Here is a 14826-nt window from a genome sequence, read left to right on the forward strand (position 1 = left end):
ACGAGAGTATCAGATTCACAGCCACCTGTAGTTCGTATTTGGTTTTATATCCAGAAAAATGCGAAAGAATTCTTTACTGAATTGTGGGCTTATATGAGCTGTTAATGACATGGATCTTTTACTCACCGCTATCACATATCTCTTGTAATGATTTTCTTGTAATAACTCGTGACAGCCATAAAATTCTGGAATGATATCTGGGCGTAGGAGTAAAACCTGCAGTAAGTTCTCTTACTCACATTCCAGATAGTCTGAAGTATACCTTTTTTCTGCCTGACCCGACCATAAGCTGTTTTATTTTGCAAAAAAAGTTACGTGCCTCTCAAAAAAAGTGAGACCTTCATTCCCTTCATTTACTCAAGTCCCTAAGTACTTTATTTAATTTAAACCTTTGTGACTGAAGGTTCTAAGTGTATGGGAAGCAAATAAATGACTCTGGATGCTAGTTTTTGTTCTTTTAGCTAACAAGAATCTTCCAAGCGCGCACTAAAAGCGAATGTTATTTGCCACTTACACACAAAATCTTAAAATTTCATGTTTCCTGTAAGGACTTACCTTGGAAACACAAACTTCTCTTAAAACAGACATTATTCCTTAGGTCAGGAGGAACCTTGGCATTTCAGTCCTCCAACTGAAGTCAGAGTTGATTACACGGTATGTTGAAAATAAAGTATTTCTGAAGAGGCAGCAGCTGTGGTTTTTTTTTTTTTTTATATGGGATGTCCTTCATAGTCTAAGCAAGCTTTGAATGCATCTAATTTTCAAGCCAACCAGACTGCCTACCCTCCCCCCACCATAGAATTTCTGAGTTTCAGGTCTGAGAAGAAAGTGAGAGCTGCAAGTGAAAACTGAAATGTGGTGGTAATGGCTTGCCTTTCTAGGTGACACTTCAGAAGTCTTAAAGCAGGTATTTGGGGACAGCAGGCCAGTCATGTTGTGACTCCTACAAAGTATTGATGCCGCAGAACTGAACTTGAACTGTTTCAGCATTTTCATACAGAAAGATTAGGTCCCTTCATTTATGCTTATATGCACATGATCGCAGGAAGCATTTCTCTGGTTCTTAAACAAATTTGTTGCGGTATGCTCACACGAACATCTAGATTCCCGTATATGGTGCCAGTTAAAATAGCAATCACAAAGCAATATCTTCTTTCTTTTCATGTTTAGGAAAATATCTCCAACTTTGATATCGTCATGGAGTCTGATGAGGGCACCTTCAGGCCATCTGGACTGGGTTTTACTGGCAATGCTAAAGCTCGGGACATCGTGACAGAGGTCATGACTCTGCTGCAGCCCATCAATGTCACGGATGTTTACGGCGACGCAGATGGAACAGACATCGATTACTGGATGAGAGACGGGGTGCCTGGTGAGTGTGCTTTACAGGTAACACCGCTCCTCCCGTGCAGTAGCACGTCGGATGGGTGGTCTGATATGTTGAAAATAGTAAGAAATTCTCTCGAGGAGTAAAAGAGGGCATAAAGTGCATTTGAGCTGCAGTTTAATAATGGTATAGATTATGCGTAACATAACATGCCTAAAATCTTCTTTTCGGCTTTAAGGATTTATAATAATTAATCCCAGACTGGTGGTTTATAAATAGTAAACTAAGGCAGAGGGGAATTCTCCAATGCAGAACAAATAATTTTTTTATTATTATTATTTTGACTTTCACATACAGGTCTTTTTCTCTCTGTTTTTTATGCTGAAGAAACAATGTTTTTGAGATGTGACATTTAGAAGGTAAAGGGGCATTAAGGTGTACTAAAGGGGTACAATTCTGCAAAGTTTGAAGTAGTTTAGGGGTTTGTTTGGCATGTTGTATCCAGCTCCCAGTGAGGAGCAACTTGTTGGCAAAGAGGCTTGTGAGCTGTGAGAGAGATCCACTGCTGGCAGCCCCCCTGTGCAGGAGACCCCACACTAGCACAGGCGCTTGCAGAGCACGAGAGTCTCAATTAGAGGCCAGCCTGGGTGAAGCCTTAGTGAATTTCCGTGATAGTTTCCACACTTGAATAATAGTAGAAATAAAAAAGTTTCATAACACTGATATTTAAAAAATGATAATCAGTTTTAAAATTTTAAGGTTCTTTTTCTCCAGTGTGTTATGACTGAAGTAGACTGGCACATTTCTTATGCAACTTTTACTAGTTGCTACTGTATGCTTAGAATCTCTTAATAGTTGATTAACTGCCTTGATTTTCATCTGGTCTTGTGGAAGACGCGGTGTGTCATGGAATATATGCTTATTATTTATGGTCAGAACCCTTTGCTTCTCACTCGCCTGTGGTGTACAAAGATACCATAAAGTTGACTGCCTCGATAAATGTACAGATGTCTGATTTTCAAAGCAAAATATCTGTGCTGGACAAGAAGTATGAATGAGTATTGTTAAACAGCAAGGGATTCATCTTCAGCTGGTATGCTGCTTTCCAGGTGAGGTCCTAGCTGTTCAGTGCAATGTCATACAGCTGTGACGTTGGTATGCACTCGAGTTCATAGGCTCTGTGGGTGCATCTTATGTGAGTGTTAGGACCATGTGCTGAGTTGAGTTGAGAGGCCATAAACACTGCTGAGAGGCTGTAGCCACACATCGTCCTCTGCAGACTGGAACCTCCTGTGCAAAGACATTTGTTCCAGCATTTCAGACGAACATGTCTGTGTTGTAGCTGAAATATGAGAGTTCACCGCTCAGCCTGTGTTTACAAAATGCAAGTGTATCAGAATTATTTCCTAGGTAAAGTGTTGGGAGCATTACAGATGGTCCTCAGGGACTTCCATTGTGCTTCCCATCTGAGTGCGACAGATTATGGAAGAAGAGAGAAAAATTTAACATTCAATTGCCTTGTTTTCAGTTGATAATGTGAGTGGTTCTTGTGATGTCAGTGTGTATTGAGCTCTTGTACAACACTTTTCATCAGCTGAGGTGCAACTGGAGCATAAACAGCTACAGCTTGCCATGGTCCTCTTGATTAGTCACCTCAGCTGCACATGTAAAGTACACTCAGCAGGACCAAGACAGAAATGGGAGTCCCATCCCATAGTCATCCCTACCACTCAGAAAGCATAAACTACGAAAACCATCATAAACTATAAGCTCAACCTTGGGAAATCATAAATACACCAGAACCGAGACCTCAGTTTTTAGATAAATCTGGTTTTCTTTCCCATTAAAACTTTGTCACATTAATTGATGGTGGGATTTTTTTGCTGTCTGAAGCTTTGAGTCATTTAACTTCCTGTTAAGCAAATAACAAAGTGTTCTGGCGGCATAAAGGAACAGTGATTCTTTTTTCCCCATCGAGCCCTCGTGGGAAGGAATTAGCTCCACTAAAAGAATTTTGACTGCTTTAGATTGTGTTTCATACTGTACCAGGGTGAAGTCTAAGACATCTTGTAATCTTCGTGCCTTGTCTGCAGTATTCTCTCTGCTCGAATGAGCCCTGATGGTATATAATAACATTACAACAAATTGAACACACTGTAACAGCTTTTATAATTTTGTCCAATTTAAAGAAGCAGTCAAGTGTTGACACATCATCAATTTTATTTAAATATTTTCTTGAAAATCCACTTGTTGGCTTTGTTTCTGCAACAGCAAGAAAAAATATGGTGTACTTCTTGAACAATAAGAATGGTTTCTGACATAATTTCTCTAGATTTTTTCTCCTTTTTGGTGTTAAATAAATTCTGGGATTCGTCTTTTTGGATGCAATTGAAATTCTGCTCCTCCTGCTCCTTTTGATCTGAAAGATCCGCAGATGGCAACAGTGCATGTGTTTTTCAGAGCTGTTCTAGCTACTCCTGAGTCAGGCGAGGTGACTCTGGCTCCTTACTCTCTGCGATCTCCAGCGTGTTTATTTTTACTGGGCATGCGCGAAATGTGATTTTTAATGTTACTTAAACGTATTTGCAAGAAAACGGTGGTGACTATTCTGAGATTTTCGGATGGGAGAGCCAGGAGAGTTCAGAATGCATTGCAAACCGTAGAATGAAGCTTAACTAATACCTCTAAAGCACAAGCAAGGTGATCTACACTAAAACACAGCAGTTTAATGCTTGTGACTGCAGAGTATTAGAAATATTTCCGTCAGTGGCCTTTACATTGGATTATTTTGACAATAGGTCAGCCCAGCAATGAGGAATGTCTGTAGCTGCGTTTTTCTAGGGATAGCCAGTTTTCAGCTACTGAAAATATTTGTGTAACATTTGTCTTGCTTTTTCATGAAGCATAAATCAAATGGAATGGGGTTTTTGTGGTGTCATATTTTATGCTGTGGTTTTACAGTTCGAGGTGACCGTTGGACCTAAGACTGCTCCTATATTAATTATGCAGTTATCTTCCTCAGCTTTCTTTTTAAGGGTTCAATTATGTATTTGGTTTTAGTTAGGGATGCATCTAAACTGTGGCACATAAAGCTGTTCCTTTCCAACACTAAGTCCCAATCAAGTTTGGCCAGAATTTGGAAATAAAGGTGGGGAGACAAATTGGTTGGGTTGGTTTGATTGGTTTCTTTGCATGCTTTTTCACAACAGGCCTCTTCAGTTTCTGAAGGGGTTAAAAAAACATTGATCAAGCCCTGCTAGACCAGTGCTCAGGTGTTTTTGTTGAAAAAGCAAGGTATCTGATGATCACAAGGATGCTTCGAACATGATTTAGACCAGTTCTTATGATAATAGCATTGGGGCTGAGTCAGCCTTCCCTGCAAATCTTCAGAAGCTGAGAAGGCAGAATGAAGTGATTGTGTCTGTATTATGGTATCCAGTTCAGCTTTTGGTTTTAGGGGAGAGGAAAATGGATGCTCTCCTATTTTTGCAGAGGGTAGGCTGTTGTGACACAGTATTTCCAGGAGAGCTGGTTCAAGGATGCTTCTTTCTGCCAGGCTCGTCAGGTGTCTGTTGCTGCAATGCTTATGATGGGAACACTTGTCTGTTAGGAACTGAGCTGTATTTGAGATCAAGCTGACCCAGGACATCAAACAACTCCCAAAAAACATGTGGCAACTCCTCTATTTAAAATTCAACCAATGACCTAAAGGTGAAACTCCTTTTTACAATGTCACTCTGAACTTTAATGGTTGTTCGTGTCTCTCTGTCTCCACGGTGATGATGTCTTGCTTTTTTGTTACATTGCACAAGAGAAGGAATTATTCTTCCAGAAACTAATAAACCAGTAGTTCATCTAACTTTAATGCTTCTTCAGAAATCAAAAATTCATTGCTAACCCAATCTATTAGTCATTTTCTCAGAGGTAGCAAACAAATACTATCATATATCATTTCTCTCATTTTTATACTTTCATAGTGCTTCTTTATTACCTTCATCTAAAATAAGATGTATTTTGGTCCTTAAGACACCAGGCTTTGACATGCATGGTTTCCTTTCTTATTGCATAAGAGGTCAAATCTTTAGTTCCACCCCTTTTCTGGAGCATGCTGCCGACCCATACCCCCATCCCTATCATCCCTTGTAGCACCAAACTCCAGTACGAGCCTGCTGGCATGCTTGAGCCGAGTCTGCTTTTCTGCTTGGTGTTTGAGAAAGTTGTGGGAAAATGGGAAAACTCCCTGACTTGGGGTTGCCAGCTGGGCATGAAGAATTGGGTAAACTCTCCATTTCCCTAATTAGAAGTAGGTAAACTCTGTTCATTGTTGGCTGTATCAGTGTTAGGAATTGATACTCCTCTATGATGCATGAAGCATTGCCCCTCAGCGTACCTGCTTCATACTCTCTGCAGACTTGGACAGACTCTTTGGATCCAGTTTCTCACCTTCTTTTTATTGCCAAAAGAATAAAAACTCTAAGGAAAAAGAGGAAAAATCAGATCCACATAGTTTAGGACTTCATAGACCAATGCTGGAAAGTCTTTGGCTTTATGTGAACGTGTAAGGGACGTTTGACTTGATGAAGACCTTTGTATAAGATGAGGGAAAGAGAAAATAGTTTCTTTTAAAATAGAAATTAAACATAACTTCCTCACTTAAATATGTAGCATTTGTGTGATTTGTGATCTGAGATGTTTAGCATGGCGTATCATGTGGAGAGCTCCAGTTATTTGACCAAGTGAATAACACAAGTGAAATGTCCCCTGCTTGCTCATGGAACAAAAAATTGGACAAAACTCCTAAACACAACTCAACAAAACTAGCTTTACATGTAGAGTTACAAGTACTGAGATAATTTTAGTTACTCCACAGTTGTTATGTTTTTGTACTTGCTGAGTTCCCACTGCTCTGGACGTGCAGACCACCAACACCAGGCACTATGGGCCTAGTTTATTTTTGCGTGGCAATGGAGGGGTAAGGGGCTTATGGTCTACAGCTATATGTTGCCTGAATATTGATGTCAATGTGTCTGAGATATATCAGCACTGTTGTGTAATAATTAGCAACACTGTATTGCCTTTTCCAGGTTGTTAATTTCCTTTTAAATATCTCATTTTATCATTCCAAAAGGAAATATGGTGAATGAGCATGTTCCACTGCAGAAGTCAAATTTTCTGCAACTTGGGAGGTATTAAATTAAACCAGCATGCTAAGAGAACAATTATAATTGCTTGGCACTTAAAGAACATACTATAAGTGCTACAGCTATTAGAACCATTTTAAATCTTGATCGCAGTTAGAACTGTGCGTATTAATCTGTAAAATAATTCATCTGTGCTCTAATTTATCATTGTTCCGTACAAACAGGCTTTTGAAATTGTAAATTACTCTAGAGTAATTAAATAAATTTAATATGCTACAACTTTTTATGAAGGTGGATACCTTAAAAGGCTCATAGTTTAGCGTAATATCTCAGTTATATTAGCCTTTCATATGACCTTTTCTGCTTTTGGTAAAGTTAATAAAGTCTTTGAGACTAATCATTTAATGAAAGGACTAATCTGTAGATTATGGTATGTTTTCTTATTAGTTGTGCAATTTGACTACCAGACAAGCTTGACCATACTTTACATACAGTTCTTCCCACCTTTCTTCTGCTTGGGCTGGAGTCTTGTTTTGGCATTTTGGAGTATGGAACTACTTCTAATAATTAACAGGAAGCATCAAAATTGCTAGTTTGTTTGTTTCACGTAGACTAGACAGAGATCATGCAAATATTTGGCTGGGACAGTACTGTTGGAGAGAGGGATGGAGTCGGGTGATTAGGCACAGTGCCTGAATGCAAATTTTACTGTTAGTTATGGGAAGGCATCTTAAAAACCGCACAGGGCGGTCACGTCAAGTCAAAAATAGTGTGTCATCTTTGGAGCAAAATGATTCATGATCGTAGCAAATACTTGAAAACTGCTCATTCACACTTATTTTGACAAAAATGAAGACTACTTCTGAATGAACTTGGTGAAGTCTAACTTAACTGTGAACTCCCACTGTTCAGTAATATGCTTTAAGAGTAATTTATTAGAGACTGACAGAAATACTAAGAAGAGAAAGGTTGACACAGTCAAGGGTGAATACTGCAATTACTAGCAGGTAGTACTAAGTGGTTTTACTTCACTCAACATTAGTGACATTTTAGTGAGAGCAAGATCACAAAAGAACTGCAAGAAGACTTGAAAGTCTAGAAATCACACCTTACAGTGAGAAACAGTGTAAAACTCTAAAAAATGGAGACATTGAATGTCTCTCAATTTATGCAAAACTGTGTTAAGTGATGACTCAACTACAGCGTGCATATTAGACTGGGAAGTGATTTGTCTAATTACAACACCTCTCTCCCTTGTTTTAAAAAATAGTCCATTATCAAATTCAGTCTATCTGAGTCTAAACAAATGCAAAGTGGAATAAAGCAAACATCTTCTTCCACTAAGGTTAGTGAGCTATAAGGCTTGAGTGTCCTTCAGAAAGTAAAGGGTAATTCAAGCAGAAGCAGGAGGAATGGGCTTGATGCCGTACATACAGGAGGAGGGTCTTTGCCATGTGTTATTCAGAAGATGTGATTAGATGGTAATGGGTCTTGCGGGCCCTAAAAAATCTGAATCTGCCAGTAAATCCTACAAGCATTTTCCATAATGAAATACCTCCTTTCCTATTTAATCCTCTCCTCACCTCAACAGACTAGCTTTTTGAATGTCAAAAGCTCTTGTCTTTGATTTGTACAACATTTAGGTAATCCTAATTACAATTTAAAAAAATAGAACTATTGTTAATTTGCCAATCCCAGAGGAAATTTGAACTGTGAAACCAAAAATATTTGCAAAACTCTATCCTATGTTGCTGAACAGCTTGAATTTCTTATTTTATTTCTAGTTATTGTCTTTACTTAAGTATCTGTGATGCATTTTATTTGACAAAGTTTTCTTGGTGGTCAAAAGCTAAGAATAACAGCACACCGGTTTAGCAGCTGATAATACATAGCACTTACATTTATCTTGCAAAAAAACTGAGGCAAGGCAGCTTTAAAATAACCTTATAGGAATATTACAATAAATTAGTTTGAAACACTAACATTCTGATTGGCTTTTATAATCCCAGAAGAAGTGAAATTGTTCCAGTGCATTCAACATTGTACAAATACTAAATAAGCTCATTAATCTCATAATGAAACCTTGAATTGTTTCAAATAAAATCATAAATTCTCACAGTTCTTGCACTTTTTGGCAAATGGGCTTCTTTCTCTTAAAGATATTTTGTCACTGTTCCTTCTGTGAATATCAGTAAGGTTGAATTTTTTTCCTACTTTTAGATGCTTGCTTTTCAAAAAATTACATGAGACGGATGGGGGTAAAAGACCCTGATATTAAATAAGTTCCTTCTGTAAGCACACAAAATTCCTAAATGTTTCAAAAACCATCAGTAAATTTGCTCCTGCCAGTCACCTTGTTAGTAGGAGAATATGCTCTGTCTCAGAAAAGAAACGCTGAAAAATATCTGAGAATCTCATCTGGATTTGGGGTGTGGTTGTTTTTATTCTGGCTGTGCCTCTGAGAAGCATATTAATTCTCTATTGTTTGTTGCATAGTAAAGCTGAATTCTGTTTCTGTGGGTGGGAATATTCTTTTCATATGAAAGCATTTGCCATTTGTTGATCCTAAAAACCCAAGTGTCCTGCATTAACACACAGAGCTCAGTGTTAACATGTTAAATATGCAGTTTAGAAGCACAAATTAGTTAAGCCTTATTCCTAGAACTGTCCCTAACTTCACTGAAACTCAAGCAAATAATGAAGTAAATAGAAAAAAAAGGGGATTTAATTTGTGTTCTGTAAGGAAGTTGGAAGTGGAAAGTATTTACCAGTGGAAAAGTGTGAAATTTAAATGTGATTCTCTCTGCTTTTCTTTTTTTTTCTTCTCCTTTTTAGAATTTGACTGTATGAAAAGTTAGACACATTCATAATGTGGAAATGTGAGATTTCTAAGCAAATGTGTAATGATACAGAATGGCTGCTAAAAACAACAGCAGAAATATCTGTGGATTTGTGGATTTTGTTCCTGGAAAACAAACTGTAATGGCATCAGTATTAAACCTGAATAAAAAATAAACCGTTCAGTAGCAGAGCATTCCAGGAAGATCACATGTAAGTTGCTCTTGATGGGAAGGACACTGGTTAAATGAATTAAGATCTGGTTTCAGCTCTCCAAGTAGTTTCCTACATGAAGTCATATGATGAGTGTTTCTAATAAGATTCTTCAGGGACTGGTACATCCTCAACTGTTCAGAGTTTCCATTGGTGGTTTGGAATCAAGTTTAAAATCACAACAAAACACAGCTGATGTAATTGCTATTGGAATGATAAACAACGATGCGAACAAGCTGATCATCCAGCCAGGGTGATCATGTTTGTGTGAGTCCACTCTGTCCACTTTGTTCATGCCTTTCTTGTACTGGACTCCCAAAAGAAGATGCAATATTTAGAAAAAAAACCACTTCCTTTGACCTGTTGGCTACACTGTCGCCAATGTAGCCCCATATGTCACCTTCATTGCCACAGGTCTCTCCAGTGACTCTTGTCCAGCAGGCCTGCAGGTCCTGTGCTGCAGAGCTGCTACCCTGCTTGTGCAACTCCAGCCCATTCTGTTGCAGTGAGTTGTCCTGTTCCAGTACAGGACTTTGTTTTTGTCTTCGCTGAGTTTTCTGAGGTTCTTGTCAGACCTTTCCTGGATTTTGAGCTCTCTGAACAGCAGCTCTGCCTTTTGGCATACACAACTGCTCCTTCCACAAATTTAGTGAAGATGCAGTCCATGCATGTTGTCTGGGTCATTGCTCAAGATGCAAAAGGTCTTGGCCTCATATTGACCCTTGAGGATCACACCATTCATAACCAACCATCAGTTAGACCTCAAACTGTTGATGGCTCCCGATTGAGCCTAGTGGTCCACTCACTTTTATTCCATCCCTCCAGTCCATAATTTTCCTGGGGACTGAGGTTAGTTTGTCTGGCTTATAGTTCTCTGGATCCTACTGCTTTTTATTTTACAATGGGCATAACATTTGCCTTTTTTTCTGTCATTGGGGAACTTCCCATGATTGCCACAACTTTTCTGAGCTGATAGAACGCAACCTCACTGTGGCATTGGCCAGCTCCCTCTTGCAGTCCATCCAGTATCATTAATTTGTATTTGCCCCATTTATTTAAACAATCCCTAATTTGATCTTCCTATACCATGAGTAGTACCTGTTCCTCCTTCTCCCCAACTGTGTTGCCAGGCAGAGACCTGAGTGAGAGTTACTTTAAATTCTAAACCTCAGTGACGACTTTCTTACGTTCTTTCCTCACTCATTATAGCTAATATACCAAATACTTAGCATTTCCACAGCGTTTTTTCCCAAGCAATCTGGAAGTTTTACATGGAAGGGAGGATGTAAAAACATCTTGACTGACTATACAGGGCACATTGGAGTTTTGAACCAAGTGTGTTTTGATCCAGGATCAGAAAGCTTTTTTGTAACAGAACTTTAGATATTACTCATAAAACTCATCCCTTCCTTAAGCAGCAAACTCATCATGCTTGCCTTTGCAGGTGACATTTTAGGTGTAAATGTCCGAGGCTTCTAAAGAATGCTTTTGGTAGTAGACCTAGCTGAACAAATACAAAGCTCAGAAATCATTTATAGAGATGTCTTCCTCAAAGGAGCAAGTTCAAAATTATTTCAGTGGCACTCTCTTCAGGAAATCATTAACATTTATAAACTTCAGAATGGGAACCCTTCTAACTGTCTTCAAAACTGATTCTACAGATTTGGTCCACAGTGCTACTGAACTTCTGAAGAGCAGAATTGATAAAGCACCTTTTTTTCCCCCCCAAGATGTCTCTTTCCAATGAGACTATGTGTATTTTCATGTAATAATTCCAGTCAATTCAACCAGAATAAACACTAAGTGTGAAAGAAACTGATTATACGTTTGTATTTTGTAGTGGCAAATCCTCAAGGAAGGATCATGGGCCACATAGGCATGCAAGACAGAAGGTTCAGGGTTACTGTTCTGACTCCAACATGAGCTGTCATCATCACCAAACAATTTTATGCTTCCTCAGTTTCCCTAATGATAGCAGTTATATGGGGGGTGCTGTGCTGAGGAGCTGCTTTTTGTCTGTAAGATGCAATAAAGAGGAAGGAGTCTTCAATACCTGGTTAAGCTGGTCCGCCTTCTGCTGGAATCATCAGACTTTGCATTTGTTTTGCACAAAAGCAGCTTTATCTGATCAAATATTTTGGATGTGTGTAAAGAAAATAGCAGCGTATGTGGAAAGAGCTTCCTACAAATGTGTTTTAAGGACACATAAACAAATCTGTCTGCAAGGACAAAGCATGCACCTCAACATGAGCAGCAGTTTATTCAAGTTCTCCATCCAAAGAGCCTGAAAACCTAATTAAGAATTATTATCCATCAGGGCCAGTCTGTCCGCAGCTCTCAGCTATTTGCAGTGCCCGTGACAGCGCTGTCTCAATCACCATGTAGCACTTGGAAATCCACCAAAGAAAATGGGCACTTTTCCTGTTGCTTAGCTGGCTAAACTGGATTTAAAAACATTTCATTTCTATTAACTATATTAAACCCAAGCAATGACCTTCTGGGACAGCAAAATTTTTGTCGTTGTTGCTTTTTAAAGAAAGCTGAAGCTGAAAGCAGGAATTTTCAGACTCTGGTCTCCAGACTCCTGAGGGATTGTGCATTACTCCTAAAAAAGTACAACTTCATCTGCTGCTAAGGAGAGAGCAAGTTTGTTGTCAGTGGGCTTCATTATCCCTCTGTTGTCAGTTGGGATCATCCATGTGTTAGAAAATGTTTGTGGATTTTAAAATTAGAAAAAGTTGAAAACCATCAATGTGGCATTGTGGAGTGGGAAAAAGTGAGCAGCTTGGTTTCTCAAAGGGTAGATTCTCCATCCCTACAAGCAGAGACATGAAGATTTAGAGCATTGGCATTTTTACAGCTATCCCAAATTCCCTTGGGGATGTGTACTGTACAAACACCTCCAGGCTGGAAGCTACTGGAAGCAACTTACCAAAGTAAATTAGAGATACAAGACAGAAAAACTAATATTATCTGAGGACAGAGTTTATTTATTTATTTAAGAATCTTAAAGTAAAGAGGTTTTACCAAAACAAGGATTGTCTGGATTGTTTGGATTATCTGCCTGCTTCCCCCCTTCCCAAATCCAAACCCACGGCAACATCCAAAGCACAACAGAAGGTGCTGGGAGCAGGCTGAGAAACAACAATGCCCAGTTGCCCATGTCTGAGCAGACAGATGTGGAGAAGCAAAAATTAAACTTAGCACTGCTGAAGTCACAGAAGTGGTTTTCAAATTTTTTTATGCCTTGTATTCCCAAAATGGGAAACTTCTAGAGATAGGACTTTTAGCCGTATTTTCCACACATACGTGCGTTGCAGTTCATGTGAAATATTTAGGAGCAGGACGTTTTTCTGATATGATGTTCTTATTTCATAGAATCATAGAATCATAGAATCATAGAATGGTTAGGGCTTGAAGGGACTTTCAAAGGTCATCTAGTCCAACCCCCCTGCAAGGAACAGGGATATCTCCAACTAGATCAGGTTGCTCAGGGCCTCGTCCAACCTGGCCTTGAACGTCTCCAGGGATGGAGCATCCACCACCTCTCTGGGCAACCTGTTCCAGTGTTCTACAACTCTCATGGTAAAAAATTTTTTCCTAATATCCAATCTGAATCTACCTCCTTCTATTTTAAAACCATTACCCCTTGTCCTATCACAACAGGCCCTCCTGAACAGCCTCTCCCCATCTTTCCTGTAGGCCCCCTTGAGGTACTGGAAGACCGCTATAAGGTCACCCCGGAGCCTCCTCTTCTCCAGGCTGAACAGCCCCAACTCTTTCAGCCTGTCCTCATAGGAAAGGTGCTCCAGCCCTCTTATCATCTTCGTGGCCCTCCTCTGGACCCTCTCCAACTGGTCCATGTCCTTCTTATGTTGGGGGCTCCAGAACTGGACGCAGTACTCCAGGTGAGGTCTCACGAGGGCAGAGTAGAGGGGGAGAATCACCTCTCTCGACCTACTGGCCACGCTCCTCTTGATGCAGCCCAGGATGCGGTTGGCCTTCTGGCCCGCAAGAGCACATTGCCGGCTCATATTGAGCTTCTCGTCCACCAGTACTCCCAAGTCCTTCTCCTCAGGGCTGCTCTCGATCCATTCACCACCCAGTCTGTATTTGTGCCTGGGATTGCCACGACCCAGATGTAGGACCTTGCATTTGGCCTGGTTGAACTTCATGAGGTTGACACGGGCCCACCTCTCCAGCCTGTCGAGGTCCTTCTGGATGGCATCCTTCCCTTCCAGCGTGTCGACAGCATCACACAGCTTGGTGTCGTCGGCAAACTTGCTGAGGGTGCACTCCATGCCACTGTCCACGTCACCGACAAAGATGTTGAAGAGGGCCGGGCCCAACACGGACCCCTGAGGGACGCCACTCGTGACCGGTCTCCACTTGGACATCGAGCTGTTGACCACTACTCTCTGAGTGCGGCCATTGAGCCAATTCCTTATCCACCGAGTGGTCCATCCATCAAACCCATGCCTCTCTAGTTTAGAGAGAAGAATGTCGTGCGGGACAGTGTCAAAAGCTTTGCACAAGTCCAGGTAGATGATATCCATTGGTCGACCCTTGTCCACTGATGCTGTCACCCCATCATAAAAGGCCACCAAGTTGGTCAGGCACGATCTGCCTTTGGTGAAGCCATGTTGGCTGTCACCCACCACCTCCTTGCTCTCCATGTGCCTTAGCATGGTTCCCAGGAGAATCTGCTCCATGACCTTGCCAGGCACAGAGGTGAGGCTGACCGGCCTGTAGTTGCCCGGGTCCTCCTTGTTCCCCTTTTTAAAAATGGGGGTTATGTTCCCTCTCTTCCAGTCATCTGGGACCTCGCCAGACCGCCACAACTTCTCAAATACAATGGCCAGTGGCTTGGCAACTTCATCCGCCAGTTCCTTCAGGACCCGCGGATGGATCTCATCAGTTCCCATGGACTTGTGCACCTTCAAGTTCCTCAGATGTTCTCGAACCTGGTCTTCAAGTACAGTGGGCGGTGGTTCATCCTCACAGTCCCTGCTAGTTCTTTCCACAGCTTGGGCGGTAAGACAAGAGGCTTTATCAGTGAAGACTGAGGCAAAAAAGTCATTGAGTAACTCAGCCTTCTCTATGTCCCGGGTAACCAGAGCACCAGTATCCTTCCGGAGGGGGCCTACGTTCTCCTTGGACTTCCTTTTGTCCCCTACATACCTATAGAAGCTTTTCTTATTGCTTTTTATATCCCTTGCCAAATTCAATTCCTTCAGGGCTTTAGCCTTCCTCACCTGATCCCTGGTCACTCGTACAGCTTCTCTGTATTCCTCCCAGGCTATCTGT

General features: G+C 40.7%; 1 protein-coding gene across 1 annotated transcript in view; it reads left to right on the forward strand.

The window, feature by feature from the left end:
- Positions 1–14826, forward strand: part of CPQ (carboxypeptidase Q) — a 151167-nt gene that overhangs the window by 115287 nt on the left and 21054 nt on the right. The window contains exon 6 of the mRNA XM_086609482.1: positions 1171–1372. Within this exon, the coding sequence (XP_086465608.1) occupies positions 1171–1372 (202 nt within the window). The remainder of the gene's footprint in view (positions 1–1170; positions 1373–14826) is intronic.

Source organism: Tauraco erythrolophus, chromosome 3 (assembly GCF_009769465.1).
Source record: "Tauraco erythrolophus isolate bTauEry1 chromosome 3, bTauEry1.pri, whole genome shotgun sequence".
NCBI classification, from domain to species: Eukaryota; Metazoa; Chordata; class Aves; order Musophagiformes; family Musophagidae; genus Tauraco; species Tauraco erythrolophus.